The sequence below is a fragment of the Stenella coeruleoalba genome (assembly GCF_951394435.1).
Source record: "Stenella coeruleoalba genome assembly, chromosome: 19".
Lineage (NCBI taxonomy): Eukaryota > Metazoa > Chordata > Mammalia > Artiodactyla > Delphinidae > Stenella > Stenella coeruleoalba.
The window spans coordinates 38504530-38530838 of NC_137165.1; the positions used below are offsets into that span (position 1 = coordinate 38504530).

At 37.2% G+C, this 26309-nt stretch overlaps 2 protein-coding genes across 2 annotated transcripts in view; both read left to right on the forward strand.

Moving 5' to 3' along the window:
* HOXB7 (homeobox B7) overlaps positions 1-26309 on the forward strand; it is a gene marked incomplete at its 3' end in the record, with an annotated part of 498962 nt that overhangs the window by 189530 nt on the left and 283123 nt on the right. The window lies entirely within an intron of this gene.
* Positions 1-26309, forward strand: part of SKAP1 (src kinase associated phosphoprotein 1) — a gene marked incomplete at its 5' end in the record, with an annotated part of 276920 nt that overhangs the window by 25147 nt on the left and 225464 nt on the right. The window contains one exon of the mRNA XM_079904479.1: positions 10011-10116. Coding sequence (XP_079760605.1) covers positions 10011-10116 — 106 coding nt within the window. The remainder of the gene's footprint in view (positions 1-10010; positions 10117-26309) is intronic.

Genomic DNA, 26309 nt, shown 5'->3' on the forward strand with positions numbered 1-26309 from the left:
AGTTAGGAAAATCTCTGCTTTTTAATTGAAGTGTTTAATTCATTTACATCTAATATAACTATTGTTATGGATGGATCTAGGGTCTACCATTTAACTACCTGTTTTGCAATTGTCACATTTTTTTATTACACTTGCTTTTAAAAAAATCAAATGCTTTTAGTATTCCATTTTAATTTCTCTATTTTAGAAAATTGTTCCTCCTTATTTTGTTTGTTAGGGTTGTTCCAGTGATTACAATATGTTCCTTAACTTATCACAGGCTACTCAGAGTTAATTTTATACCACTAAAGGGGGTTCTTTTTCTCCCCTTCCCCCATCCTCTGTTTTATTGCTGTCACATATTTTGCATGTACATATGTTATAAGCTGTGCAATGCAGTGTTATAATCTGTGCTTTAGCTCGCCAGTTATCTTTTGAAGAAATGAAGAGAAAGAGGAAAAAAGTGATAATATTTTATATTTACCCACATATTTAGCATTTTGGTACCCCTGTAGATCTGAATTTCCCTTTGGTGTCAGTTCCCTTCAGCTTGATGAATTTCATTTAGATTTTTTTTTTTAGAGCAGGTTTGTTAGCAAAAAGTTTTCTCAGTTTTTGTTTATCTGAAAAACGTCTTTATTTTGCCTGTACATTTCAACAGCTATTGTCATTGGATATAGAATTCTGGGTTGACAGGTTTTTTTCCCTTTTTCTTTTCAGCACTTTAAATGTGTCGTTCTAGTGTCTTCTGGCCTCCATTATTTTTGATGAAAAGTTAACTCTCATTCCTGTCATTATTTTCTTATGGGTAATGGGTCATTTTCTCTAGCTTCTTTGAAATTCTTCTCTTTATCTTAGATTTTCAGCAGTTTGACTATAATTTGCCAGTGTTTAGTTTTCTTTATGTTTATCCTACTTGAGGTCCACTGAGCTTCTTGAATCTGTAAATTAATATTTTTCATCAAATTTGGGAAATTTTTGACGATTATTTCTTCTGGTACCTTTTCTGTCCTATTCTGGTTTTAACCTTCTTCTGAGATTCCAAGTATATGTAAGTTGTGGCATTTGGTGTTTTCCCACAGCCCACTAAGCTCTTTGCCTAAGGGTGCTCCCTAGCCACTCCACCCCACATGGACTGGGAGTACCTTTAGGTGAAAAGCTATATAAACACACGTCTCACCCTGCAGTTCCTTTCTTTCAAGGATCAAATCCCCACCGATTTCTGCCTGCTTTTGGCTACTGGTTGGTGCCCTAAAATAGTTGCTTTTGAATTTTTTGTCTAGTGTTGATAATTCTTATCTATGGGAAAGTCATTCCAACATAAGCTATTCTACTATTACCCAGAAAGCTACCGATTTTTAAAGAATTTATTTTCTGGCTACCCTAGTGAATTCTTACAATTTCTAAAAGTTTTCCAACTTCATAGTTTTAAGCTTATATGTCTTTGGTTATAATATCTGTGCATAATGATGTTTTTTTTCCTTCTAAGACTTCTTTTTGTCTAGAAGCTCCAGAACAATGTTATTTGACAGTGGGAGTAGCTGGAAAAACAATCTTTAATAATATTGACTTTAGGGCTTCCCTGCTGGTGCAGTGGTTGACAGTCCGCCTGCCAACGCAGGGGACACAGGTTCGTGCCCCGGTCTGGGAAGATCCCACATGCCGCGGAGCGGCTGGGCCTGTGAGCCATGGGCGCTGGGCCTGCACGTCCGGAGCCTGTGCTCCACGACGGGAGAGGCCACAGCAGTGAGAGGCCCACGTACCACAAAAAAAATAAATAAATAAAATAATAATGACTTTAGTTTTCAGCCATAAATACGATGCTAGTTTGCAACATATATATTCCTTAGGTTAAGAAGGTATTCTTTTACTTCTATTTAATATAGTTTTGTCACAAATAGATAATAAATATCATCAGAGGTGGTTTTGTCATTTGCCAAGAGTTTTGTATAGACTTCTCTTTTAACCTATTAAATAAATATCTAATACATCAATAATATTGAAACATCTTTATATTCCCAGGATAAACTATATTATTCTTTTAATATACTGCTAGGTGTGATCTACTAGTATTTTATTTAGGATTTTTGTATCTATATTAACTTTATTTTTTAATTTTATTTTTAAAATTTTTAAAAACTTTTTATTTTATATTGGAGTATAGCTGATTAACAATGCTGTGTTATTCCTGTCCTACATAGCACAGGGAGATCAGCTTGGTGCTTTGTGACCACCTAGAGGGGTGGGATAGGGAGGGTGGGAGGGAGACGCAAGAGGGATGAGATATGGGGATATATGTATATGTATAGCTGATTCACTTTGTTATACAGCAACAACTAACACAACATTGTACAGCAACTATACTCCAATAAAGATGTTAAAAAAAAAAAAAAAACCACCCCAGTGCTGTGTTAGTTTCAGGCACACAGCAAAGTGACTCAGCCATACACACACATGCATCCATTCCCCTTCAAATTCTCTTCCCATCTAGGTCATCTCATAATACCAAGCAGAGTTCCCTGTGCTACACAGTAGGTCCCCCGTTGGCCATCCATTTTAAACAGCAGTATGTACATGCCAATCCCAAACTCCCTAACTATCCCCGCCCCCCACCCTTCCCTCTATATTAACTTTAAACTGATTCCTTTTTGTGCTCTTTTAGAACTGTGGTTATGCTAGGTTATACGAAATGATTTGAGAAGTTTCTCATAATTTGAGAATTATGCTCTGGAATAATTTATATAGAACAAGAATTATTCATTACTTAAAGGTTTGAAAAACATCTAAAAAACTATATTAATATGAACTCAAAAAAACATTTAGCAACCTTTTCTTCTTTTCCCCTGGTTATTAGCCTGTTCAGGATTCCGGTTTTCCATTTCTCAATTCAGTTTTAGAAATTTATATTTTTCTCAGAAACTTTCACGGAGATTTTCATATTTATTTGCATGGAACTTTATTTTGTTTACATAGCACTTTGTTTTTGAAATAATCTTTTAAAGGGATAAAAATGATGCCCACTATCATAAAATTTAAATATGCATAAAAGCACAAAAAAGAAAATTAAAATAACTTGAAATCTCACCAACTTTATCAAATATTTCATTATCTTTAAAAAATTTTGGTGTTTGTTATTGCCTCTTTTTATTCTGCCTCATTTCTGTGTATTTGTGCGTTCTCTCCCTTTTCCTTGATTGCATTTGCTGATGATATATCAATTTATTGGATTTCCCCTCACTTCTGAAAAGTCCCAGCTCTTATACTTATTTAGCATTTGTATACATATTTTTCTCACTATTTTTAAGTTCAGTGGTTTTGTAACCACTAAGTTGTGCAATGGAACCTTTTCAAAATTGAAATCTTATGTGAAATCCCAGTGTATAAATAGATAAAAGCCAAGGACTTGTGATTAAAGCAAAGGGGATCGTGAGTGGAAGGAAGGGAGTTTCCCAGTTTCACTCACTTGACCCCACCCCAACCCCAACTTCTCTTTCTTATCAGATGCTTATGACTCCAGAGAGCACTATTAGACAACCACTGTTCTGACTTATTAATTCTGCTTTTATCTTTATTGTTTCTTTTCTCCTCCTTTCCATAGGCTGGTTTATTGCTCTTTTCTGATTTTTTTGAATTTGGTGCTTATTGTATTTCTTTTCATTCTTTTTTATTTAATATTGGAAATATTGAAGTCTGTAAATCTGTCACTCTGTACAATGCTGGTCACATTTTATAATATTTTACACAGATTGTTTTCTCAGTACGTGGTAATTATAATTTCACAATTATTGTCATCAGTGATATATAATCTTATGAGTTTTATCTGTTTTGCTACATTTTTCTCTTTTTTCTATATTTTATTATATTGAATATTTTTAAAATCTTTTGTTCTACTTTTATTACATTAGTGTTTGAAAAATCATAGTTGAACCCATTTGCTTTAATTATCACTGTCCAGGATGGAATAGTACCCATTAGCCCTATGTAAATAAGTAATTTAGCACGTTTTTCTTCTTCTCTATTCCTTTTCTAAATGTATTCAGATGCTTATTACATTTTTTTTACAAACGTCTTAATTAAGAATTACTTTTTAAAGTAAGTTTTAAACTATACTTAACCACAAGTATCTAGATTTAACTTATTTGGCTGTTTTGAATTTCATCACCACCTCTTTCTGTTGATCAGTGTGTCCTTGAAAAGATTTTCTTCAGGAAAGAATGTAGGTGGTAGAAATTCAGAGCCACAACTGTTTGAAAATGTTTTGTTGGTCTCCTTCATTTTATATAACCAACATCTTGACTATGCTTAGAATTCTTGAGCACAGTATTTTTCCTTTAAAACTTTCATCTTCTAGTGCTTATTTTGTGGAGAGGCCATTTTGACTCTTATTTTGTAGACTACTTATTTTTTTCCATGTCGGTGCTTGAGGAATGTTTTCATTTTCCTTCAGTCTTGAAATTTCAGAAGGATATGTGTAGATATTGTAATTTGTTCATTTATGCATTCATCTTTTTTTTTTTTTTTTGTGGTATGCGGGCCTCTCACTGTTGTGGCCTCTGCCGTTGCGGAGCACAGGCTCCGGACGCGCAGGCTCAGCGGCCATGGCTTACGGGCCCAGCTGCTCCGCGGCATGTGGGATCTTCCCCGACTGGGGCACGAACCCAAGTCCCCTGCATCGGCAGGCGGACTCTCAACCACTGCGCCACCAGGGAAGCCCCATTTATATTTTTTAACAGCTTCATTGAGATATAGTTCTTATGCCATACACCCTACCCATCCTATTTAAAGTGTACAATCCAATGGCTTTTAGTATAGTAGTCACAGAGTTGTGCAATCATCACCAAGATAAATTTTAGAACATTTTCATCATTCCCAAAGAAAACTTGAACCCCCTTAGCTTTCATTCTCTAATCTGCCTCCATCTCTCCCACAGCCGTAGGCATCCGCTAACCTACTTTCTGTTTCTGTAGATTTCTGCCTATCTTGTATATTTCATGTAAATGGAATTATACAATATGTAGCCCTTGTGACTGGTTTCTTTTGTTTGGTGAAATAATGATTTCAGAGGTTTATTTGTATTGTAGCATTTCATTTTTTATTGCTGAATAATATTCCATTGTATAGATATGCCACATTTTATTTATCTGTTCATCAGTCGATGGACATTTGGGTTTTGTCCACATATTGGCTATTAAGAATAATGCTGCTTAGAAGACCTAAATAGACATTTCTCCAAAGAAGATATACAGATTGCCAACAAACACATGAAAGGATGCTCAACATCACTAATCATTAGAGAAATGCAAATCAAAACTACAATGAAGTATCACCTCACGCCAGTCAGAATGGCCATCATCAAAAAATCTACAAACAAGAAATGCTGGAGAGGGTGTGGAGAAAAGGAAACCCTCTTGCACTGTTGGTGTGAATGGAAATTTATACAGCCACTATGGAGAACACGATGGAGGTTTCTTAAAAAACTAAAAATAGAACTACCGTATGACCCAGCAGTCCCACTCCTGGGCATATACCCTGAGAAAACCATAATTCAAAAAGAGACATGTACCACAGTGTTCATCGCAGTACTATTTACAATAGCCAGGACATGAAAGCAACCTAAGTGTCCATCAACAGATGAATGGATAAAGAAGATGTGGCACATATATACAATGGAATATTACTCAGCCATAAAATGAAACAAAATTGAGTTATTTGTAGTGAGGTGGATGGACCTAGAATCTGTCATACAGAGTGAAGTAAGTCAGAAAGAGAAAAACAAATACCGTATGTTAACACATATATATGGAATCTAAAACAAAAAAAAAGGTTCTGATGAACCTAGGGGCAGGACAGGAATAAAGACGTCGATGTAGAGAATGGACTTGAGGACATGGGGAGGGGGAAGGGTAAGCTGGGACGAAGTGAGAGAGTGGCATTGACATATATACACTACCAAGTGTAAAATAGATAGCTAGTGAGAAGCAGCTGCATGGCACAGGGAGATCAGCTCGGTGCTTTGTGACCACCTAGAGGGGTGGGATAGGGAGGGTGGGAGGGAGATGCAAGAGGGAGGGTATATGGGGATATATGTATACAAATAGCTGATTCACTTCGTTATACATCAGAAACTAACACAACATTGTAAAGCAATTATACTCCAATAAAGATGTTTAAAAAAATAATGCTGCCATGAACATTTGTGTACAAGTTTTTGTTTGAACACCTGTTTTCATTTCTCTTGGGTAATATCTAGTAGTGGAATTGCTGGGTCATATGGTAACTCTCTGTCCAGCCTTTTGAGGAACTGCCAGACATTTACAAAATGGCGGCACCATTTTATATTCCCACTGGCAATGTATGAGGGTCGTAATTTCTCTCCATCTTCGACAGCCCTTGTTATTGTCCATCTTCTTAACTGTAGCCATCCTAGTGGATGTAAAGTGGTACCTCATTGTGGTTCATTTTCCTGGTATCAACTGATGTTGAGCATCTTTTCATTTGTTTATTGGTCATTTGTATATCTTCTTTGGATAAATGTCTATTTAGATTCTCTGCTTGTTTTAAGATTGGGTTATTTGTCTTTTTATTATTGAGTTGTAAGAGCTTTTTATACTTCTGCATATGTCTCCTATCAGATATATGATTTGCAAAATTTTTCTCACTTTCTTGATAGCACCCTTTGAACTACAATAGTTTTTCATTTTTTTAAAGTCTTTATTGAATTTGTTACAATAATGCTTCTGTTTTATGTTTTGGTGTTTTGGCTGTGAGGCATATGGGATTTTAGCTCCCCGAGTAGGGATCGAATCTGTACCACCTGCATTGGAAGGTGAAGTCTTAACCACAGAGAAGTCCCCAATAGTTTTTCATTTTTGATGTCCAATTTTTTCTTTTGTTGCTTGTTCTTTTGGCATCATATCTAAGAAACTATTATCTAATCCAAGGTCACAAGGATTTATGCCTATTTTCTTCTAATAGTTTTAGCTTTTACTTTTTATTAACTCAAAATGTGATGCATTTTGAGTTAATTTTTGTATATTTTGTGAGGTAGGTGTCCAACTTCATTTTTTTGCGTGTGGATATTCAGTTGTTGCAGCACCATTTGTTGAAAAACTATTATTTTCCATTGAATTGTCTTCGCATCCTTATCAAAAATTTATTGACTATAAATGTGAGAGGTTACTTCTAAATTCCCAGTTCTTTTCCTTTGACCTGTGTTTGTTTTTATGCCAGTATTGTATTGTCTTGATTACTGTTGCTTTGTAGTAAGTTTTGAAATCAGAAAATGTGAATCCTCCAAATTTGTTCTTCTTTTTCAAAATTGTTTTGGATATTCTGGGTCTCTTGGATTTCTAAATGAATCATAGGATTAGCTTGTCAATTTCTGAAAAAAAGCCAGCTGAGATTTTTATAGAGATTGCATTGAATCTTTAGATTAATATGGAAATATTCCCATATTAATAGCAGTAAGTCTCATATATGAACATGAGATTCTTCCCATTTATTTAGGCCTTTAATTTCTTTCAATAATATTTTATAGTTTTCAGAGTTTAAGTTTTATACTTCTCTTGCTAAATTTATTGCTAAGTATTTAATTCTGTTTTACATTATCTTAAATGGAAGTTTCCTAATTTAATTTTCATTTTTTCATTGCTACTATATAGAAATACAACTGATTTTTAAAAATATTTATTTATTGGCTGCACTGGGTCTTCATTGCAGCACGTGGGCTTCTCTAGTTGTGGCGTGCGGGCTCCAGAGTGCGCAGCCTCTCTAGGTGTGGCTCGCAGGCTTAGTTGCCCTGTGGCATGTGGATCTTAGTTCCCCAACTAGGGATCGAACCCGCATCCCCTGCATTGGAAGGTGGATTCTTAACCACTGGACCACCAGGGAAGTCCCATTACAACTGATTTTTGTGTATTAATCTTGTATCCTGCAAACTTACTGAACTCATTTATTAGACCTAATAGTTTTTCAATGGATTCCTTAGGGTTTTCTTTATACAAGATTATGTCATATGCAAGTAGAGATAGTTTTACCTCTTCCTTTCTAATTTAGACTCTTTTAATTTCATTTCTTGCATAATTGCCCTGGCCAGCACCAGTACAATGTTAAGTATAAGTGGTGAGAGGAGGCAGCTTGTCTTGCTGCTGATCTTAGAAGCAGGGAGGAAGCATTCAGTCTTTCACTTGTTGACCTAAAACAATCAAACAACCAGTTATTTTACCAGCAAAATGGGTTTATTTGGGAACAGCAAAGACTTGCAATTCAGGACGTGCAATCTATGGTGATCCACAGGCAAATCCAGAGAACAGAAGAGAGGAACTTTCTTTTATAGAGGAGAAGAAGGAGTTGGGAGGGGCTATTATAAACCAAGAATCCATTGGAGAAAACTGGGAGTTCAAAGTGTAATGGCTTTTCATTGGCTGAGTTGTGTAACAGTCTCTCATTGGCTGGGCTCCTGCAGGGCAAGGAGAAATTTTTCCTTCCTCCTTCTGGGTAGTAAAGTATCAACATTCTTCCTGTTGGAGTTACAAAGGTACATCTCTTCCTATTGGGTCTGCAATTGACATCTATGGGTAGGGCGTGAGCGCTCCCTCTTCTGGTATCCTGACTTACTTAAAATGAGGGTTCTATTTATTAATTTTTACACACCATTGTGATGTTAGTGGGTTTTTTGTAGATGGTCTTTATGAGACTGAGGAAATTTCCTTCTATTCCTAGTTTGTTGAGTGCTTTTTTATCATGAAGTGCTGTTGAATTTTGTCGAATGCTTTTTCTGCATCTATTGAGATGATCACATGGTCTTTGTCCTTTATCCTATTAACATGGTATATTACATTAATTGATAGCATTTATTTTTTACCTTTTAATTAAACTCATTTTTTCATTCTTTAGCCTTTAGAGGAACTTGGAGGAACCTATTAAATGACATATGCAATAAATGTGATGCAGGTCTTGGAAGTTGATGGTGGTCCTCAGTGAAATTTTTACTTCCAGAACTTCATCAAAAGTACATCTTATACCCCATCAGAAGTTCTGGTAATGGCTATCTAGGATTTTTTTGTTTGGTGTTGTTGAGTGGTGTGAATGTAAAACAAAATTTTAAGTATGCTTATGTAACCCAACTGTATAAATTCATAACATTATCTTGATAGTATATATAATACAGTTTCATATTTTTGGAAGTGGAAATTTTTAACCATGTTATTTATATGCTTTTTAGGGATTATAATTATTTTATGCATAATAAAGTGTATAGCTAGCATTTCTGGCAATTATAATCATTATCAGTTTATTTTGTCTTTGAAAATTTGTAAATGCCCCCCAATTTCTTTTAACATAACATCATTTGTTCCATATTATATATTTCTATCATGTATAGAAATAATATATAATTATGCTCACATAATTGCAGTTTCCTTCTCTTGGACACATTTTTTCTTTTCCATGTGGGTTCCTTCAATTGGTTGCATTGTCGTTTTCATTAATGATGCATCTGCTAATTAATTTTTCTTCTTTGAATGCCTGCCCTTTTTGTTCTTGATTTTGCAGTTCAGCTCTATTTTAAATTTCAGTTCTATTTACTGGTATTTCTCTCTAGCTTCTATTGGCTTGTGACTTGTTTGTAATGTTTACATGTTTATGAAACTGACAGTCCACCCTCTGCCATCGGTGATAATTAATATTTGAATGTTTCTTTAAGATGGTTTAGAAAATAGTTATTTCTTATGGTTAATATATGCATTAGCTTTCTAAATTCATAGCAAGGTCTTGGATTATCAGAAAATGTCATTTACAGGCATATATAAAGTTTTATTTATTTTTTATTCTGGTGAAATATGTGTAGCATAAAATTTACCATTTTAACCACTATTAAGTGTACAGTTCTGTGGCATTAATTACATTCCCCTCGTTCTACAACTTCAAAGTTTTTAAAGAGAAAATAATACCTGTTTCTTAGTCCTTCAGATTTTCCTCCTTCTCCCTTAGTACTTTTTCTTTTCCATTGATCAACTTTCCTTTTCTTTTAGATACTGAGGAGTTCCTGGGAGAAGTTTTGCGGAATGAGAACCTTAGTGCTGGTGCAAGGGACAACAGAGACCATATTCTACGGGGCTTGCAGCAAATCAAAGCTAGGTTTGTATAAACCGATTCCATTATTCTTCTTCATAAGCTTTAAAACAATTTATAATCAGTAAAATCTACTTTAATTGTATATAAATTAGCAAAATAAGACACACCTATCATAGTTCTTTATACTTGGTAGAGGCTTAATAAATGTATACTGAATTGCACTGGAGGTAGGCAGGCATATTTAGGGTAGTTTACCAAAATGGAAATATTTTGATAATTATGTATGTTAAAAAAATTATTCTGCTTTCTGCTTTGGATTGTTATGTTAGTCTTTATTGAACACTTTTGCAAAATGTGTGAAAAGCTAAATATTTATGCTTGTCCAAATTACTGAAAGGGAAGATGTTAAGCAGTATGAGGTAATTTTCGTTAGGATTTTTGGTCTTGATTTTATATCCACATGTCCTTTCCTAATAGAAAACTTAAACTGGACTTATCCAGTTGATTCTCTGAGCATAGTAGAATATCTTAGTCTCAGACTGATTGGAATATCATGCTCATTAAGTTTTTGGTTTTTTTAAATTAAAAGCCCTGACCTAATTTGTACCTTTTAGAATGTGAGCACCTGACAGATGCATACACTTGCTTGATGGTGGAAGAAATAAAAATTTTCCTTTACAATATATTTCCCGACCACCTCTTGCTTGAAATGTGGTAACTGAACGAGAGTTGGGGATAAGAGAGTGTTACTTTACGTGTTTTCCAACTTGGAGGCAATGTGATTCAGAATGTTTGAACTGAGTACTTTTAGTAAAGGGAGAGCAACTGCAGGGATATGCCTGGGATTTGTTTTTTTGTTTGTTTTTTTGGCTGCACCGTGTGGGATTTTAGTTCCCCACGTTGGGAGCACGGAGTTTGTTTTTTTTTTTTTGTTGTTGTTGTTGTTTTGACTGTGTTGGGTCTTAGTTGCCGTACACGGGCTTTCTCTAGCTGCAGCGAGCAGTGGCTACTGTTCGTTGTGGTGCGCGGGCTTCCCATTGAGGTGGCCTCTCCTGTTGTGGAGCAGGGGCTCCAGGCACATGGGCTTCAGTAGTTGTGGCACGTGGGCTTCAGTAGTTGTGGCACGTGGGCTTCAGTAGTTGTGGCTCGCGGGCTCTAGAGTGCAGGCTCAGTAGTTGTGGCACACAGGCTTAGTTGCTCCACGGCATGTGGGATCTTCCCGGACCAGGGTTCGAACCTGTGTCCCCTGCATGGGCAGGCAGATTCTTTATCCCCTGCGCCACCAGGGAAGCCCGGGAGCTCTTAACCACTGGACCACCAGGAAAGTCCTTATACCTGGAATTTAATGTGTGGCTGACCAATCTTAGCATCTACTTTAGAAGCCTCATTGAAACTCCTTAGAAGCAAGCAAGGAGTTTTATCCTTTCAAAGGGCACAGCCAGAATATATTCCTTCCAGGAATGTGCGAGAACCTCACAAGATGCCTTGCTGGATCTTAATCGATCTTTCCTGCTGGCTAATTAAACGTCACTTTTACTCAGCAACTGGGGACTGTGTAATTATCAGCCTGGGTTGCCCTGAATAATTGAAACAAACAGAATGCAAAAGATGGGAGCTTTTTGCAAAATGAGAATATCTATAATTTATGGTAGGCTGGAAGAGTGTTTAAAACAAACTTCCCCATAATGTTACTTTATTAGTAGATGAGTTTAGGCTTAGTTGTGTACCTGAAGGCTCAGTTAGTAACTTATAGAATTTTTTATTTTTTTAATACAAAGTTGACCTTTGTATTTTAGGATTATTATAAGGATGGCACGAAGAACAAAGGTAGAATTATTTTAAACTGTATTATAGGGAGAGGGTTGGCCATAATATAATTGTGTATGTTGTATTAATGGTATAAATGGTGATACCTTTTAACGGTGTTAATGGTATAAATCTGTGATAAGGAATGTAAAAACAATTTTACTGCATCTGTAGAGACAAATATACAATGAGTAGGAATTCTCCTTTCCCATATTTGTACCACAGAACTTGGAAGGGACTAAATTTCAATCTGAAATTGATAATAAAAGGTGATTTTGTGGTGACTCACTGTTATCCCTTACATATTACTTCTTAGTCCTCTTTTTAATGCATACACACACTCATACACTCATACACACATACCCATGCTCGCACACATAGAAGCTGTATTTGTTATGAGGTAGAGAGGGTTCCTTGTTCTCAGAGGACTTGCTGTGTGGTTTGTGGGATAGACATTCAGGAAATAATCAGCAGGAGTTTTAGGAAACATCTGCATTGTTGATGGGAGCTTTCTGTTCATTGATTTGTTGCAAGAAAGATGACACTTTATTTAGAATTTCATAATTATCAGATCAGGAGGAAATGAGGAGCCAGAAATTAGATACTGTACAAGAAAATGGAAAAATGAGACTTTCCTTTGGCAAGCTGTTTGAAATTGTCTTACATTTGCCCGTTCAATCATCATTCCGTTAATGTAACCCTTGTCTTACTGAATCCTCTTTTTCAGCCACGTTGCATCTATAGCCCCATGTATGGCTGGTTGATGTTATGCCTGTATTGAAACCAGCTGGTGTGAAAGCACTGAAAGCTGGTACAATGCCAGCCACATTTACTTTTTTGTGTGGAAGTTGTATCTCTCCCAGAGGCTGGGTGTGAAAAGAAATTTGGAAGTCATCAAACTTGAGAGTTAAATGTATATGGCAAGTTGCCAAGTAACATCAAAAGAATTAAAGTCACTTAAAAAGTTTTATCTTTAGTCATATTAAAGCAATAAAATTTTAGGGGTTTGGTAAATTTGTGGGGGAGGGTAGGAACCTGTATAAAACTATTGATTTGGCACATTACGGCTTATTTGGAAGGTGGGTAAGAAATCTAGCAGGATAATCTCGGAAAGACACTAGATAAATGTAAATACCATACATACATATATTCCTCCCCCAACTTTCCACTCTATCTTTGTTGTGTCCTCGCTTTAATTCCTTTAATTCTTTCCTCAATACTGTGCTGCTTGAGAATGAAAAGGGTTGAGAGAAGTGAAAGTAGCACTGGCTCTGATTTTTGGTTAATTCTAGGGGCTTGGCCCTAATTTTTATGGTGGCTCAGAATTCAGTGCTGTTTGCATGGCTGTGGACTCACTGTAAATCAAAGCATCTGACTCCATCACAGTTGTTATGTGCCATTTGCCACCCTTCTGTTGCCTAGAGTGACCGACCCCAGGAAATGACAGTTGTGTCGAGTCATGGATGTCCAAGTGCTCATCTGTTTTTCAGTACAGGTAGCTTCACTATTCTCTGTCCTCCCAGACTTAAAATCATATCTGTAGTTCTATCGTTATAGGTTTTTTTTGGGGGGGGAGGCTTAAAAGTGTTACCAATGAAGGATAATGTTTTTCATGTAAGACAAAATAAAAAAAGGATAACGATTTCTGTAAGTCCAAGGAAATGAAGTCCTGTTGTGGTATTTGATGTCCTGAGCTGCGATGTTCATTGCTCTTCTTCACACTGCCTCCTCATTTAAACCTTCTCCCTAAAACTAACGGCTTTCACTTTCTGAGTCCAAGTTTTCACTGAGCTCTTTAGAGAATGATTAGGATGAAAGCCAGGCAGAGGCTCCTGCTGTTTTATTATGGTGGTCACTGCAGTACCAGCACCAGCTGTGAGACACCTGGAATGAAGCAGACTTGATCTACACTCAGACGTTTGATGGCATTCTTATGCATTTGCAGAAACAGTTGAGCATTTCTTAAGTTTGATTCAGGGGAGGCCACCTGACAGCAAGAATACATTGAGAGTCAGGGGAGGGATGAAGAAAATAGAATATTTTTATTACAGAGGTAGGAATAAATTCTCTCTTGATGGCTCGTTTTGGAACAGCTAGTCATTTGTGCTCGCTGTTGGAAGTGAAGGCCAGAGCCAATGGAAACAAACTGGGAGTATTATTTCCTTTTGTGAAATTTAAAGGAGTTCCCAAAAGAGACAGGTAGATTAGTAGCATATTGAAATGGAAAGAAATAAAGAAATAACTATGTAACAGGATTAGAGCACAAAACCCACAAAACCAGGACTTTTAAAGTACAGACTGAAAGAATATCTCGAACATGTCTCATTGTGGGTGGTTAGCATATAGCTCTGCATGAAACATGATACATTGGTAAAAATATCATAAAAATAATTCCAGTTCTCTTTGGGAATTTCAAGTTTTTCTTGTCAGCTTAACATGGATTTAGCTTTAAAACAGGATTTAGTTTAAGAATATATTGTTCTTGTGTCTTTGTATTGTAGGAAGAAAGACAAGGAGTTAGTCCAATATAACTCTTGGGAGCAAGATTTTCGAAGGGGTAGACTAAATATCATTACCATTAATTACACAGAGAGTGTTACTTTTCCCAAGTGCTCGTTACTGAGCTAAAAAGCCCCAAACAAAAACAGTCAGATGAAGTGTGCTTATCAAGAGAAGAAATGTGGAATGTGTTGTTGGTACATCTGTGTTACAAGTTTAAATATTTGCTTATAACATCTCTTTCTGTTGTTCATTTTGCTACACTGGAGTTTCAGTGCCAACACACACACAAAAAAGAGTAGTAGGTACTTGTGCAATCCATCTGAGTTTAAAGAGCTTTGAAAAGGCTCAGAAGTCATAGCAATAATTTGACCACATCTTGAAAGTTAAAAATTCATTTCTTCCTTTTTCAGTCCTATCTCTGCCTCTCATCCTTAACCAAGAAAGAAAAACAAAAACCCGAAATAACTTCAGGGCTTTAAACTGATCAATTATATGCCAAATTCCTGTACTCGTTTTCTGTTAATTAGTGAGAGCATGTTGAGATTTCACAATCGTGTTAAAGATTTTTGGAGACACACTTACTGGGGGTAGTGAGGGATTATATTTGTTGCTCTTTTAGTCTGAAATGCTCTACAGGAGAGACTGATATAATAATACCTGCTGTTGGTCCCTTGGCTTAGCCTGGAAAGGAAGATCATTGTATTATATGTTTCATAGCAAGTCTCCTGTACTTTCAAAGCATCCTGGAAATGTGTAACTCTCCTTTTAATTTTATGATGATGATTATTTTGTTTATTCTTTCACTTATGCAGGTATCTTGGATTTGGTACCAGCTTTAAGATTAAATCGATCCATTTTTGTTTTCTTCTACACTGGGCTATTATGGTGGTGTTAGTGGGCAGAAGCCTCTCCCTTTGGTCATCCCATAAAATAAATATTTTATATATAAGTAACTGTGATATATAATTTTTTAGTAAGTGGGTTTTTTTTTTTTTAAAAAAAAAGCTTGTTTCTTTCAAACCTTTTTATTAAAAATTCCCAGTACTGGGCTTCCCTGGTGGCGCAGTGGTTGAGAGTCCGCCTGCTGATGCAGGGGACGCGGGTTCGTGCCCCTGTCTGGGAAGATCCCACGTGCCGCGGACCGGCTGGGCCCATGAGCCATGGCCGCTGGGCCTGCGCGTCCGGAGCCTGTGCTCTGAAGCGGGAGAGGCCACGGCAGTGAGAGGCCCGCGTACCGCAAAAAAAAAAAAAAAAAAAAAAAAAAAAATCCCAGTACTGTACTTATGAAACAGAATAAAATGTTCTATCTAGAGTGAAAGGAATTTTGAAATGAGACCTGGGAGGCAGGCAGATAACTGAGCTTATGCCCTTCAGGTTGGACTGACCCATTAGAATAATAAGCTGAGCACCACTCTTTAGCCATATAGTTAGGTTGCTGAAATTTGCTTTACTCCTGATAGAATTATAGCCGTCATTAACACTTGGGCACATTCCTATTATCTACTCAAAATGGATTTGTCTTGGAAGGTCTCAGAAAATCCTCCGTGTCAATTTTTTAATACTAGACGATTTTCTATCTGTCTGTAAATGGGGGCTCTTAATTCATACATTGTGTGAAAAGATCATTTATATGAAATTATTGTCTTCATTTTACCACTGTTTACTTTGGCCTTGATTTTAAGTCTCATTTGATCTGGAGCTAGTCTTTTGTCCCAGTGCTGTATTATTTTCTCTGCTTATAGAAAGCCACTGGAAAACAATGCCTCTCTGTATTCATCTTATTTGTGGATCTCCAGAAACTTGTGGCGTGAGGCCTTCCTGGTTGTGGTTTTCTCTTATTTGCTCATTTTCTCTTATTGCTGTTATAGATCCACTCTGTATCCACTTCCTGTGTTACACTGAAACTGGAGCAAAGGGAAGAGAAATGCAAGAGCACTGGGTCAGCTGTCAGGAGCCAAACTCTTTGTTCTGTTTTTTCTATAACATTGATGATTCAATTGAAGATTCTCCTAACCATGATCTTGTGTTTTCTTTTCAAGTTGCTTCCCCCAAAATATTGTTTGGAATTATTTTTTTTCCAAATATTACAAAAATGCAAACATTACCAACCAAACCTTGAAACCTCTATTTGATTCCTTTTATGGTATCACTATGATTTTTCTTTTTTTTTTTTAATTTGCAAAGTGATGCAGGAAATTTCATTTCCTTGGGATTTAATTTTATTTCATGATTCTGTTGCAAATGAGTTGGGCCTAAAGTGGGTTTTTATAACCACACCATGTGAATCATTTCTTCTCTGGAAGCCAGATCTTCTCTCCCACTGTGTAGCCTCATCTAGTCTCCCTGAAGTGCAGCGCTAGCAGGGTTGATAATGAAATGCGGTCCTTCTTACTACGCTCAGCAAAGGGCTCAGAGAAGATGGGAAAAAAATCAATCCCACAGGAACTTCTTGAGTGCTAGATATCCATATTCAACCCCCATGCATTTAAAATGGAAATGAGATATCTTAGGGTTTTCATTTTTGATTTACACAAGATGTCACTGCCTCCTTGGCAATGGGAATATTTTACAGACCAACTGCTGACCTGTTTGGGAAGATCTCAGCCTGTCGCCCCAGGTCCAATGTAGTTTCTTCATATTTCTTTCGAAACTCTCAGCAGTGCTTTGCAGCAGCTTTGATTCTTCAGGCTTCAAAGGATGCCCCTTCCAGGGCCAATCTTCCAAAAGAAAAAAAATCAGTGTAGGGGGATAAGCAGCTCATAAAGGAAGGGGCAGCTATCCCTGTGGCAGCTCTTACTGCAGTTAATTAATAGGGAGTTTACAAGCCAGTAATACTACGGCTTTGCAAAGCCAAGAAAATTCCAATTTGATGCTAGTGCTTTGTTTTGAAATTCGCACTTGGAGTGACTCAGTCTTCAATAATCCAGCCTCAAATGGTTTTATCATGGATACAGTGTGGCTTATATAAGATGCATTATCATTAAATGCTCAAACTCAAGATTTCTCCTGAGTTTGTGAGCCTTGTTGAGTTCTCATTATAATTTACAGAAAACTTTATGCCCACATAAAGTTGGATAATCTCCAATAAGCTATTTCTCTAAGTTATATTAGTTAGTGTCTCTCATTTGTGAATTCTGCCATAACCACAACGTCCATTTTACAATTCGGTAATCAAGATTTTATACCATGTCGACCAAGTGCCTTTGTTCTTTTGTTGATGAGAGAACTGAGATATGAGAAATTACTCAAAGTAGGAGAATTAATAAAAGGTTGGGATTTAGAATGTAGAATTTCTAATTGGTTGCATAGTTTACTTAGCCAAGCCATTCCAAAAAAAAAAAAAAAGGAATTGGCATCTTTCAAAAGCTTATTGGTTTAAAGGAACTGTAAATAAATATTGAAATTTAGTTAATTATATACACATTCTAGAGTGTAGCAATGTCTGCAGTTTATTTTGGAATGCATCAAAAACAAGATGGATGGCGATAGATGAATGGATAAAGAAGATGTGGCACTTATATACAGTGGAATATTACTCAGCCATAAAAAGAAACGAAATTGAGCTATTTGTAGTGAGGTGGATGGACCTAGAGTCTGTCATGCAGAGTGAAGTAAGTCAGAAAGGAAAAAACAAATACTGTATGCTATCACATATATATGGAATCTAAAAAAAAAAAAAAAAGGTTCTGAAGAACCTAGAGGCAGGACAGGAATAAAGACACAGATGTAGAGAATGGACTTGAGGACACGGGGAGGGGGAAGGGTAAGCTGGGACGAAGTGAGAGAGTGGCATTGACATATATACATTACCAAATGTAAAATAGGTAGCTAGTGGGAAGCAGCTGCATAGCACAGGGAGATCAGCCCAGTGCTTTGTGACCACCTAGAGGGGTGGGATAGGGAGGGTGGGAGGGAGACGCAAGAGGGAGGGGATATGGGGATATATGTATATGTATAGTTGATTCACTTTGTTATGCAACAACAACTAACACAACAATGTAAAGCAATTATACTCCAATAAAGATGTTTAAAAATATAAATATAGATATAGATATAAACAACAACAAAAAAGATGGACGGATGGATAAGTGACAAAACAAATATAACAAAATATGAATCATAGAGTCTAGGTTGTGGATATACACATATATGGGTGTTCTTTCACCTTTTATGCATATTTGAAACATTTTATAATATGATGTTTCAAAAAACATTATTTGTTTCACTTTGCAGTTCAGAAACCATGGACTTCATTCACCATTGTTTCAGAAAACCATAGACTTCCTCAATTTGGAAATGTAATAAACATGTTTGTGATTTTTTAGGATGATAATTTTCTGAGAATAACTTTATTATTTCCGGATGATAGTAGACTAAGGGATAATCCTCCAGTTTGTTATTTCTGACATTACTAACTTTAAGTATCTAACTTTTATACTTCTTTAAAACTTCCAGGCCAGCAATTATTGAGAGCTGAAATTCAATTCAAACATTCTGCCCAGGAGATCCTGAAATTTTGATCTTTTTTAAGGAAAGGCAATTTCTGACTTTTCTCATAAATTTGATAAAAGGAAAGCTAATATGAGATTGGTAGTCCAGTAGGAAATGGAACTCAATTTTACATTTTTAAAATCATTTTATGGTATTAAAAATGACAGAGGTTAGAAACAAAGCTCTTATTCTTTTATTGAACTAGAATTGAAAGTGGCAGAAAATCATTTTGGCCCTGGTGCAGTAAATGTTATCACTAAAACATGTTCAGGGGATATTAGGACAGTCTCTCAAGCACCAGAGACAAAAGTTCACAGAACAAGAACTGCTTTTTCTGTCCTTATCTTGAAATTATTAGATGTACAAGAGATGAAGGTATCTTAGCTCTAAGACGACGGGGGATGGAGTATGTGTTGAAAATGATAATGTCTCCATTCTGGAGAGAGGTGAAATGGAGAGAATGTGGTGGGGATGGGTGTCTCAGCAGTGACAGACACGATGGAGGGAGTTCACAGGGACAGGAGGGCCACCACCTGAACCAGCCCCAGGGCTGAGGAATCTGGAACCGGAGAAAATTATACTTGTGCAAAATTGTGAGCTGACGATGAAAATGGTAAGAAAGCAAGCAATGCTATTTGTTAAAAGTACTGTTTGAAGATTTTATTTAACAGGCAGATTAAACTGGAGCTGTCAGCAGCTACTTTATTTTGAGAATCTGGTAGGAGAGAAATTTTAAGTCCATTTGGGAAAAACCAATCATTTTCGAGTGTGCAACATGATTATTCTTTAACATTTTGTGTAAAGGGAGCAGCTTGGTAGGCATATGTTTGCTGATCCTATAATGATTAAAATTCAGAATAAGTAAGACTTGTGAAATTGAGTTTTCAGGTTCCAGCCAGTGTTCTCTACTGCCATATGGCATAACTAGAATTAATTGCCGCTCCCAGTCTCTCTATTCTTTTACTGACTATCTAGGTGCCCTGTCTGAAATAGTAGAGGTTCCGCAAAAGTATTTGATCGGGAGATAGATGTTTGGCACGTTCATGAAAACGGTGTGTGTAGCTAATAGTTGCTTAGAAGAAAAAGCTTTTTGTAAGGTTTTCTACCCTAACCCCCTTTTTTATTAGGAAAAAAAAAAAAAGGATGGATAAGAGAGTTAGCAAGGAAAAAAAAAGAGGAAAAATTCTTAGGACTTTATAGGTCAGTGTACATGGAAAAGGTAAAGCAAGAAATCTTTTTTGCTAGAGTCTTAGCTTCTTGATACTCCAGGAGTGGCCCGTGGACCAGCAACATCAACATCACCTGGCAAGCTGTTAGAAATGTAGAATCTCAGGCTCCCCTGAATCAGACCCACTGGATCAGAATCTGCATTTTACTAAGATCCCAAGATCATTTGTATGCACATAAACATTTGAGAAGCACTGCTCTACCACTTACCACTTTTAAGCTCATTTTAAATTCAATTTCTTAAAATTCAGAATACATATTTCTGGAGATTATAACTCCTTAAAGGCATGGATGTTCATTTAAAAAAAAAAGTCTGTAATGGTACTGGTTTATGATATGAGCACAGTAACATGAGTTGAACGAATGGGGGAAAACTGTTATAAATATGTTCTCCAGTCCTAGGCTAAACACTAGAACACGAGACCCTCTATATTATGAAAGTTGCTGTTCAGTAGCTAACCCCACATATTCTTTTCCAGAAATAGGATGCTTTCTTTTTATTGAGCATTAGGGGATACAGAGCCATTTGTAAAGACGGTGTCCATCTCTTCAGACGTCTCATGTGATAACATTTCTCTAACAGTCTGTGGTATAAGGTTACAAGGCTGCTGATCATGTATTGGAGTTCTGTTGGAGCCTGGGTGCCAGTCATTCCAGCCATGATCCATCGAAAGTCCTCTGCCTTTGGTCATCATCCTTCCTATAAAGCTTTGCACTTCCTTGTCTCCACCATCTCATCTTTCCTGAGGACTTCTCTTCTAATCCTTTCCCCTGTGTTTCCTAGAATCCATGTTCTACTATAATCAAATTCCATGATATCCTCAACCTCTTTTCTCCATCCCTGCCCAAGTAAAACATGGTTCTTCTTCAGGACACTCTTTTGCTTGCAGTCATTTTAAATAGAACTTGCTCATTTTCCAGAAGTGCTGTTGGCATCCTTCAAGCTCCTTGCTGTCACTTCTAGACTTTTACTGTACAATCTTATCCCACACCTCTTCCCTTTTGAGATTTGTCTACATGGCTTTACAACTCTCTGTCATCTTTTGAGTTCAGAGTCTTCCCTCACACTATTTGAGGACTGAGGCTATGACTCACAGTTGTCATCTTCACTCCACTATTACCACTGCCCCCCCAGAGACCTTCTCTTTCTCAAATTTAGCTTTGGTCTCCTGATTACATCTCTCCATTCATCATATAAATATGCTCAAATCTCTCCTAATATTAAGAAAAAACATTACATCCCACACAGTGATTCCCTCTCTAGCTACTGTCCTGTATCTCTATTTTTACAGACACACTTCTTGAAATGGAAGCCTAGACAAGCCATTTCTGGTTTCTTCTTCTCTGGCCACTCTTCAGTCCCCTATAATCTAGTCTCTGCTCCTATCATGTTATTCTTGACAAAGTACCAGTAACTTGCTAATGGCTACATCCAGGTGACGCTGTTCAATCTTCGTCTTATTTGGTCTCTCTGCAGCATGTGACACTATTGATAGCTTCCTTTTCCTCAAAAAGTAAAAACAAACAAGCAAATAAAAACAACAAAAACAAACAAAATATCTCTCCCTCCATTTGTCCCCATGATAATAGTCTCTCTTGGTTTTCCTTCTTCCTTGCATTTATACTCTGATTTTAGGCTCTGGCTTGAGCTTGTTTTTCTATGCTGCCCTCTTCACTGCTGTCCCTCAGGCTTCCCTCTTTTCTCACCACATTCATTGTAGGCAGTTGCATGCATGTCCGTAACTCTACAACTTCCCCTGTACGTGGATGACTGCTAATTCTACAGCTCAACTGCACTTCTCTCTCCAAGGCACCATACAGCATATTGGACAGCTCCTTTTGGGTGTCTTATTGATATCCTAAACTTCACAAAGCTGGGGCAGACCCTGCTGGATGCTTACCCAGCAGCCACCCTCCATTCTTCCTGGACAACAGAACCCCACCAACCCAGGGATGAATCATGATCTGAAAGCCATTCTGCTTTGCCAGTGGTTGGTCTAGGGTTTACATAAGATATAGTTTTGGCCAAAGAAATATAGGGAGAAAACTTCTGATAGCCTCTCACAGGACAGTCTTATTCTTGGGAGAACAAAAAAAAAAAAAAAAAAAAAAACACTGAAATGCAGTAGCCACCTTAAGACATTACTGTGCTGTAAGGTGTTAGAGCAGAAATAAGGGAAGGGCCTAGGTCCTTCATGCCATTGTTGGGCCCCTGCCTCAACCGTGGAATCATTTGTCTCCAGACTTTTTGTTTTGAAGGAAAAATGAACTACTTATTTAAGCCTCTGCCAGTGAAGTTTTCTGTTAATTGTAGCCAGAAGAATCCTAACTGATGGAGTGTCCAGAACTGAACTCATTATTTTATATTCTTCTCACCCCTAAAGTCTATTCCTGCTTTCACTAGGTCCTGGCCCCCAAGGCAGAATCCTGGAAGTCATTCCTGCCTCCTCTCTCTTCACTCCCCAAACCATCAACAAGTCTATCGATTCTTCATCCTAAATCTGTCTTCTCCTTTCTGTTCCCTTTGTCACTGGCTAAACTTTAGCCCTCATAAAGTCTTACTCAGAGCTCTGCAAAATTCTCTTTTCTGGTTCTCTGCTTCAAGTTTCTGTTCCAGTTTATTCTGCTCCACCATTCTGTTGAAAGGGCAAAGATAAAAAAAGAAGATAATTTAATCATTTATGCTATAGAAGATGTATTGATGTAGAATAAGATATACTGTAAGTGAAAAAATTGCTTGTGTATATTTTTTTTTTCAAAAAAATGCCTGAAAAATTACTCCAAAATGTTAATGATAGTAATTTCTGGAAAGTAGAGTTTGAGTGATTTTTAATTTCTCCTTTTTATTTACTTGTATTTTTCAACTCTCCACAGTGAATGTGTATTTAATCCTAAGTCACTGATATCAGAGCCTTTCCTTTTTTAAAAAGAGGCAGGGATTTAAGAGCCAAAGAACATTTGTTTCCAGGTGGGAAAGGAGTTAGCATTGCAGGGAAAAGAGATGTGGAAGGAGGAAATTAGGCTTTAATTGTAGCCTTGGGTCACTTCTATGCAAATAAACAGCTGTATTTGGAGTGTTTTTACTCTGTGCCTAAGCGCGCGCGCGCACACACACACGAAAGTAAAATTATTTTTGAGCGATATGAAATACAGCAGTCCTTTGAGTAATTTATGATGATTTTTCTAGAATATGTTTTTTTTAAATAAAGGAAGGTCATTCTCAAGGTCTTCATTAGATGAGGTATCACTGACTAGGAACAACTTCCATTTCTTAAATATTATCTTTCTGAGCTGCACTGAACTGACACAGGATTATCTACACTCTGTGACTATTTAGTAACATTTGTATTTGTGGGACTAGCTTTCCAAAGTGATGGTGCTTGAGTAAACCATTCACTTCCTCCTTCTCAAAACATCAGTCACCATGATGGATTTTCATGTTGGTCGTGAAGAGAAATAGAATTAACTAAGAGTAGGGTGAGGATTACAAGCCGGAAGCAGTTAATTTACTTAACAAATATGTATTGGGTATTTGTTTAATCTTTGCTGGGCATAATGCCAGGTGATCAAGACAGTGTCACGGAAGATATATCCCTGTTTTTCAAGAAGTTCTTGGACCAGTGAGTGGCCAGACTCATGAACAGAGCCAGCACAGAGCCCACTGCCCACGGGTGTCTTCTCTAGACAGTCTGAAATGTTTGGTTTCAATTTGTTACATACCTGGAGTTTCACCATTTAGAGATTCATTTGGGCTCATAGTCCTCTTTTAAAATATAAATTCACCTGGAGGGTTAAGGGGTTTTTGATTGTACATTCAGGTGCACTAGCCCTATTTAATGATTTCCGTCTAACTTTTGGCTTAGATGATTGTGCTGGGGAAATTAAGTCTGTTGAACCCCTGTTATGGGCAATTCACAGCGCTAGGTACACTGAGTGTTATAAAGTTAACAGAGGATCCTTTTCCTCAGAAAGAATGAGGGCTTTAGAGGCTCTTGCCTCTGCAACTGAAGAATAACAGTCACAGCTAACATTCATCACACAATTATCCTGTGCCAGGCCCAGTGTCAAAAGGCTTTACACACATTATCTCATTTAATCCTCACAACAGGTGAGAGGTGAATACTATAATAATCCCCATTTTAGCAGATAAGAAAACTGAGGTTCAGAGAGGTAATCAACTTGCTCAAGGTTATACAGCTGTTAGGTTTTGGAATTGGGATTTGAGCCCAGGCAGTATGATTGTTTGGCCAGCCCTCTTACTGAGGCTCGATTTCTTCAGAACAAGTGAATAATGCTACTTCATTCATTCAAAAAATGTTTATTCAGCATCCACTGCGTGCAAAGCATTTTTGTGGTGAATATGACAGTTTCCAGTCCTCCTGGAAATTATTTTTGAGCAGGATAAACTGAGTAATTATACAATACACCCACCTTGTAGGATTGTTGCTATGCATAAAAAAGTGCCTAATACAAGGCATGTTACATTGTGGATACCCAAAAAATATTCCCAAGAAATTTACAACCCAATGGGAAAGATATAAAAGTATGCAGAAATAACTACAGTTCAAGGTATATTGTGGCTAACACTTTAGAAGAGGTGCCCACAGATTGTACTGTGAGATCCCAGAAAAAGAAAGTACTTCTGGTTGGTGGGCTATGAGAAACCTTCATGAATGAGATGGCATCATGTCTTGGCTTTGGGTTTGAAAGGGATGGATTTTTGGTCAGATATATTGCACACAAAAATAGCATGTGCAAAGAAACTGAGGAGATAAAAGTTTAGCCATGCTCGGGAACCAAAGGGTAATTCTGTTTGTTAGGTATAAGGGAGTAATGAGAGATAGGATGGAACCAAATCATGGAAATGGGAGTTTTGACTGGATCTGGGGAGAAGAGGTACATAACTGAGGAGAGTAAATCATGGGACAGGCATGGGTAAGCTGATTCTTTAATAGGGAATTTTAGATAATCATGCGGGTCCTTGGTACCTGGGCTGAGGCCACTGGGAGACAGGAGATGGTTGCAAAGGGAGAGAGGATAAGAATGTCATAGGTTGCCTATGTTTATTCTCTATGCCCAGCAAAGGAAGACAGATCTTTCTTTCTTCCCAGTATCTCTTGCTTTGAGCTCATATTTATATCCTTCGTTCCATAGCTGCCTTTGGTTTATTATGAACTTTTATGGATAACCAGATAATCTAACCACTTTTCAGAAATTTATGTCAATGGGAAAATACATTCTAAGTGACTGACTTTATGCTTCAACTTTTGAAATGTGACTGGTTTGTAAATTAAAGATTGTATTTACTATATCTCAGATTTATTAACAAGATTTAATCTTTTTTTTTAAAGCATATCCAGAAAACTTAACATTATCTTTTACTTTGTTTCTTTACGAAAATGCATTTCAAGGTCCAAACAACTGGAAATGAATTTTGGAATACACTCTATACTTGAACTGAGGGCTGCCTGTCTATAATTCCCGTAACAGGAAACCATTTATAAAATACCCATATCCTTTATAGTGTTCTACAGACTTGCCCCATCATGTGAATTACCTGGGGATCTTGTTAAAAATACAGACTTCTAGGTCACTACCCTGGACATGCTAATTTAGTAGGTCTGGTGTGAACACTGGGGAATTCGTGTTTCAATTAGGGTTCCAGAAGATTCTTAAAATCAGACAAGTATGTGTAAAAATCTTTATTAGAGGACACTATTTTTGTTTGGTAAGTAGCTACTTTGGTTTTAAACTGTATTTTAACAGGGGAACGAAGGAAGAAGGATTTGACTGGAAGAGTGAGTAGGCGGTTGGTTTGAGTGGTAAGGAGGGTCCCCCAATATGAGTGGGGATGACTGACAGGAAAATCTTATCAGCAGGGTTTAGGGCCAGCCAGTAGCTGACAACATTTCAACCTAATTAGCTTCTAGGATGAGGGATGGAGATATGGTCAGAACAAATAGTCTTGGTCCTTTCCTTGTCCTGATGTTTGCCCACTGTCTTAAGTGCTTCCCTGTGGCCTGGCAACATCTGGAGACATTTCTGATGCTGGAGAATCCCTTGAAGTGGGACAGAACCACTGTCCTGGGATTGACTAGTTGTTGTGGTTGAACTGCTGGTGACCCCTGACCTGTATTGATACAGCAGTAGAACTGGTCACATAGTCATTAGCCTTTGGATCTAAATCACTTCCCTACTTTGTGATTTGGATAATTGGATACCTTATGTAA